Source organism: Thalassophryne amazonica, chromosome 16, assembly GCF_902500255.1.
Source record: "Thalassophryne amazonica chromosome 16, fThaAma1.1, whole genome shotgun sequence".
NCBI lineage: Eukaryota > Metazoa > Chordata > Actinopteri > Batrachoidiformes > Batrachoididae > Thalassophryne > Thalassophryne amazonica.
Genome location: NC_047118.1, coordinates 34,108,057 through 34,114,065, shown reverse-complemented (window position 1 = coordinate 34,114,065; position 6,009 = coordinate 34,108,057). Strand labels below are relative to the sequence as shown.

The following is a 6,009-nucleotide window of genomic DNA, read 5'->3' as shown; positions in this document are numbered from 1 at the left end:
AGAGTTCAAACGTTTTTTGTTGACATGATGACGGTCAGTCAGGCACATGACCCCTGATTGTGCACTAGTCCTTCCAAGTGTTGTGAGGTGGGAGGAGGCGCACAAAAACAAGCCTTTTTTTTTTTTCCTCAGAGCAGGGAGGGGCTGCGCCGTGCGCGCACCGCCGCAGCTGCATTCAGAGCGGCTCCTGTTGTGCGGATCGCGACGAGATGCCTCCTGTGACGGTGGCACCGGGAGTGATAATGAAGGTTTTCAGTAAGTGCCGGGATGGATGAGGAAGGTTCGCACTCAGCTCGGGCTGGAACAGTGCGCTGTTGTGCATGCTGCGGCTCCGCCATGGTGTCACCTCTGTGCGCTTTTCTCTCTGGTACCCGCACAGGGAACGCTGGCACAGGAGTGACACACTGGAATTTTCGCACCATTCATCATAGTGGAGCGAGGGGATAGTAAGTGCTGACATGGAGAAAGAGGGAGGCAGAGAAATGCCAAGCGCGAAGGAGCGCAAAGACAAGAAGGAGAAACCGGCCAAGCTCTTCCGAAAGAAATCACTGAAGGCTGTGGGGAGTTTCATGAACAGAATCATTAAAACTTTGGGCACTTTTGCGCACTTTGGAGATGATGACGCGCAGGACGCGGAAGACGACGACGGGGGGTTTGGGAATGGCGCACCATGCGTCCTCAGCGCCAACTCAGGAATGATCAGAGAAGACGCACAGGAGCTCAGAAATCCTTCTTCTCTGTGCAGCGGCAGAGAAAAGATACTGGGTCACTACGGGGACAAAGTCCCAGGTGTCCTGGGCTTGAAAAACCACGGGAACACGTGTTTCATGAACGCCGTGGTCCAGTGTTTGAGCAACACCGACATGCTGGCGGAGTATCTGGGTTTGGAAAAGTACAAGCTGGACTTGAGTCAGACGAGAGTGAACGGTCTGGTGAAATGCGAAGAAACTCGGTTTGTTAAAGGAGAAGTTATCGAACAGTTGGCATCACTTGTCCGCGCGCTGTGGACTCTGGAATACACCCCACAGCTGTCTGTGGACTTTAAGGTACTAGTATGATCCAGTGCGCATGATTCACAGGTGGATGTGACCCACTGAGTGGAATCAGGAGTGGTAGGAGATAAAGTTAAGGCAATTAACATTTTCACCATGTCTCTTACCAATGGCGGCACTAAGACAGAGCAGGAGGGGGGCAGTGCCCCTACAAGAAATATGCAGGACGAACATTGTTTTAAGAGGTTGCAATTTTTTAATGTAAAATTCGTTTTTATTTAACTTTTACGTTAAAAAATTATTGTGGTTTGAAATTAAACAATGTTTGTGTGTGTGTGTGTGTGTGTGTGTGTGTGTGTGTGTGTGTGTGTGTGTGTGTGTGTGTGTGTGTGTGTGTAAGAAGGGCTGAAACACTTCATCTACACACGCCCACATGGTCCTGAAGAAAACCCTGCATTCTCATTACTCAATATGTACTAATATTGGTGAGGAACCTAGTACCAACTATTATTGTAACTCTCAATTTATGCAACGAGACACACAATTCGACAGAACACTGGTTGCGCGTGCTGCTATGCAGATGTCATAATGGTGCTGTTAGTTGAGTGCGAGAGAAAGTCGCATACCGCCGCCGCCGCTGAAATGGGTGACTTTAAGCTACCATACGAAAGTATTGATGTGGATTCTGACACAGAATTACTGTTTAACATTCGATGGATTTTCACATTTGATGGATTACTCCACACTCTGACTGCTGTTGGAGTGACGCTACCTCACGGTAAACCTCGTCGACCGAATTACCTACAGAAGAATAAACCATGCAAACGATTGAACTGGATTAGAATGGGAATAACCCCCTTGTTTCTGATGATTTGCAGACGTTCATGCTGTTATACGGTCGCAAATATCCGTTTTACCGGCTCCACTAATGCGTCGCCAGTAAAACTCCTTTTTACTGGTGTTCTGTCGAGATGAGGTGCGTCATCGAGATGAGGTTCCTCGCGTAACTATATGTGTGGAACTGAAAAATTACTTGACGAAGTTCGCTTATTTTGATGGGCAACTAAATGTATAAATTGTTCATCCGAACGATGTATAAAATCTACTCACTATAAAACGATAAGTATTTTTAACCTGGAGTTAACTTATTTCGACAGGCAAAATATACATATACAATTGTGTTCAGAATAATAGTAGTGCTATGTGATTAAAAAGATTAATCCAGGTTTTGAGTATATTTTATTGTTACATGGGAAACAAGGTACCAGTAGATTCAGTAGATTCTCACAAATCCAACAAGACCAAGCATTCATGATATGCACACTCTTAAGGCTATGAAATTGGGCTATTAGTAAAAAAAAAAAAAAGTAGAAAAGGGGGTGTTCACAATAATAGTAGCGTGGCATTCAGTCAGTGAGTTTGTCAATTTTGTGGAACAAACAGGTGTGAATCAGGTGTCCCCTATGTAAGGATGAAGCCAGCACCTGTTGAACATGCTTTTCTCTTTGAAAGCCTGAGGAAAATGGGACATTCAAGACATTGTTCAGAAGAACAGCGTAGTTTGATTAAAAAGTTGATTGGAGAGGGGAAAACTTATACGCAGGTGCAAAAAATTATAGGCTGTTCATCTACAATGATCTCCAATGCTTTAAAATTGACAAAAAAACAAAAAGACGCGAGGAAGAAAATGGAAAACAACCATCAAAATGGATAGAAGAATAACCAGAATGGCAAAGGCTCACCCATTGATCAGCTCCAGGATGATCAAAGACAGTCTGGAGTTAACTGTAAGTGCTGTCACAGTTAGAAGACGCCTGTGTGAAGCTAATTTATTTGCAAGAATCCCCTGCAAAGTCCCTCTGTTAAATAAAAGACGTGCAGAAGAGGTTACAATTTGCCAAAGAACACATCAACTGGCCTAAAGAGAAATTGAGGAATATTTTGTGGACTGATGAGAGTAAAATTGTTCTTTTTGGGTCTAAGGGCCGCAGACAGTTTGTGAGACGACCCCCAAACTCTGAATTCAAGCCACAGTTCACAGTGAAGACAGTGAAGCATGGTGGTGCAAGCATCATAATATGGGCATGTTTCTCCTACTATGGTGTTGGGCCTATATATCACATACCAGGTATCATGGATCAGTTTGAATGTCAAAATACTTGAAGAGGTCATGTTGCCTTATGCTGAAGAGGACATGCCCTTGAAATGGGTGTTTCAACAAGACAATGACCCCAAGCACACTAGTAAACGAGCAAAATCTTGGATCCAAACCAACAAAATTAATGCCTCGCAGATGTGAAGAAATCATGAAAAACTGTGGTTATACAACTAAATACTAGTTTAGTGATTCACAGGATTGCTAAAAAAGCAGTTTGAACATAATAGTTTTGAGTTTGTAGCATCAACAGCAGATGCTACTATTGTTGTGAACACTCCCTTTTCTACTTTTTTTTTACTAATAGCCCAATTTCATAGCCTTAAGAGTGTGCATATCATGAATGCTTGGTCTTGTTGGATTTGTGAGAATCTACTGAATCTACTGGTACCTTGTTTCCCACATAACAATAAGAAATATACTCAAAACCTGGATTAATCTTTTTAGTCACATAGCACTACTATTATTCTGAACACTACTGTATGTACCCACTTTAGAGAATTTATGCACACAGTATTATGTGCAAACTGGAGGGAACAACATGGATCCACCACCACCGTCAGCAGAAGGCATCAGGGTTGGCTGTGAAGTCATTTGGGTGGTAGGCCAGTGTGTTGGTCTTGGCATCCCATTTTCCAGCTGCCAACACTGAGCACATTTGACTCAGGTATTCAGGTCGGGGTAGAACTTTAGGAGATGGAACAAGTGCAGTACTGGGGGTCTGGGAATTAGAATCTCTAATTTAGACCACAATGCTATTTGTTCTCTACCCATGTGACGTTAACAACTGTCACATGAGTGACCCTGACAACTCCCAGATGATGCAAGAGTGTTTGTGATGCTTAAAAGTCTTTGATTTCTCTATGATCTGTTAGAAATAAAGGATGTAAACTGTCTTCAGTGTTACAGAAGCAATCCTGTACATGATTTAACACCAACGTGACCTTTTACTATGAATGAGATGAATCAGCAGAGATATTACTTCATCAGTTTGGAGTCAGGAAGGTATTTATTCTTCTTTTGCAAACCATAAAATCCTAGTGAAATTTAACTGAACTTTGTAAGTAAAATGTTGAAATAGAGGACACAACAAACTCCTACTATTAGTTCCTTAGTAAGAGTTTATGCTCAGAGACATAATGACATGTTGTACAGATGACATACCACAAGCAACATTTTGGAGTTAAGTGTTCAGACAAAGAGGGGTGTCAGAAGTCTTGCATGACTTGCTATAATTGCAGGGGTCTTGTACCCACAAACAGTAACTGTCATGCAATTCTTTGCCTGTGACTTCAGTGTTGTCGTAAAAGTAATGATGGTGTGTGGTACTGCCATGACACAAGGTTATGTTTTCAATGAGCAATTCTGTGTATTAAAAAAGGACATCGCCCATAGGTTTTCTGAAGAGTGGGTTTGGGCTTAAGTTGGCAGGTTTAGTTGTCGCCATCATGGCAGTGCCTGGCTCCACTTAACTTCAAGTCAACCCATAACTGGGTAAAGTGGGTAGATTTGGAGGGGGTGCAAGCGTGGCATGAACTGGATGGGATGAATCAAATCCAGACACGCCCACATATCTACAAGTCACAAACCTAGCTAAGGCTAACAGGCTAATTAAACATAGTTTTTGATGAATGTGTATTTTTGTGGACTGGGTGATGGTCCTGATAACAGGTGGCTTGGGTGCAGGTATTAAAAACCATGACCAGAATGTTAAATCAATAATTGTGACGCTATTAGTGTAACTGATGTCACCAATCTGTTGATACCTGCAGTGATGCCGGTAACGTGTTACCAGGGGACGTGGCTCCCCACAACAGCCCCAGATTAAATATCAACTTTTAAAGACATTTTTTCATACTATTAGTACTACTTCTAATAATAATAATTAATAATAATAATAATTAGGGATGGGTATCGGGAACTTGTTCTTTTCGGGTGTCATTAAGAAATGATTTGATCCGTCGGCATCAGTAGCCTTTTTGCTTAACGATTCCCTTATTGGTCCTTCAGAGTGCCCGTTGTTTTTTTGTGGGTGTTTGTCAGGAAAATTATAATTTCTCTACATTGATTACAAACCCTGCAGTGGATCTGTAATCAACCATTTCTGCAGCATGGCTTTGCTTTGAACCTTGAACCAATGAAGCAGTGCTTCGATCTGCTGCTTCGTGGTTCTTTGTTTTATCTTAATTTTTTCCCCACTAAAGCCCTAAAGAGCATATGTCTGTGAGTAATATTTAGCTTTTTTATGTTAAACCGACCTGTTATGGGCTTCTGAAACAGTTGGTAGATGTATTTTACGAGGGCTGTCCATAAAGTATAGGTCCTTTTTATTTTTTTCAAAAACTATATGGATTTCATTCATATAGTTTTAACGTCAGACATGCTTGAACCCTCGTGCGCATGCGTGAGTTTTTCCACGCCTGTCGGTGACGTCATTCGCCTGTGAGCACTCCTTGTGGGAGGAGTCGTCCAGCCCCTCGTCGGAATTCCTTTGTCTGAGAAGTTGCTGAGAGACTGGCGCGTTGTTTGATCAAAATTTTTTCTAAACCTGTGAGACACATCGAAGTGGACACGGTTCGAAAAATTCAGCTGGTTTTCGTTGAAAATTTTAACGGCTGATGAGAGATTTTGAGGTGATACTGTCGCTTTAAGGACTTCCCACACAGTGGGACGTCGCGCAGCGCTCCCAGGCGCCATCGTCAGCCTGTTTCAAGCTGAAAACCTCCACATTTCAGGCTCTATTGATCCAGGACGTCGTGAGAGAACAGAGAAGTTTCAGAAGAAGTCGGTTTCAGCATTTTATCCGGATATTCCACTGTTAAAGGAGATTTTTTTAATGAAAGACGTGCGGATGTGTCCACA

At 42.6% G+C, this 6,009-nt stretch overlaps 1 protein-coding gene across 1 annotated transcript in view; it reads left to right on the top strand.

The window, feature by feature from the left end:
• The first annotated feature begins 201 nt into the window (after window positions 1–201).
• Window positions 202–6,009, top strand: part of usp43b (ubiquitin specific peptidase 43b) — a 210,548-nt gene continuing 204,740 nt past the window's right edge. The window contains exon 1 of the mRNA XM_034190475.1: window positions 202–1,046. Coding sequence (XP_034046366.1) covers window positions 459–1,046 — 588 coding nt within the window. The 5' untranslated portion in view covers window positions 202–458. The remainder of the gene's footprint in view (window positions 1,047–6,009) is intronic.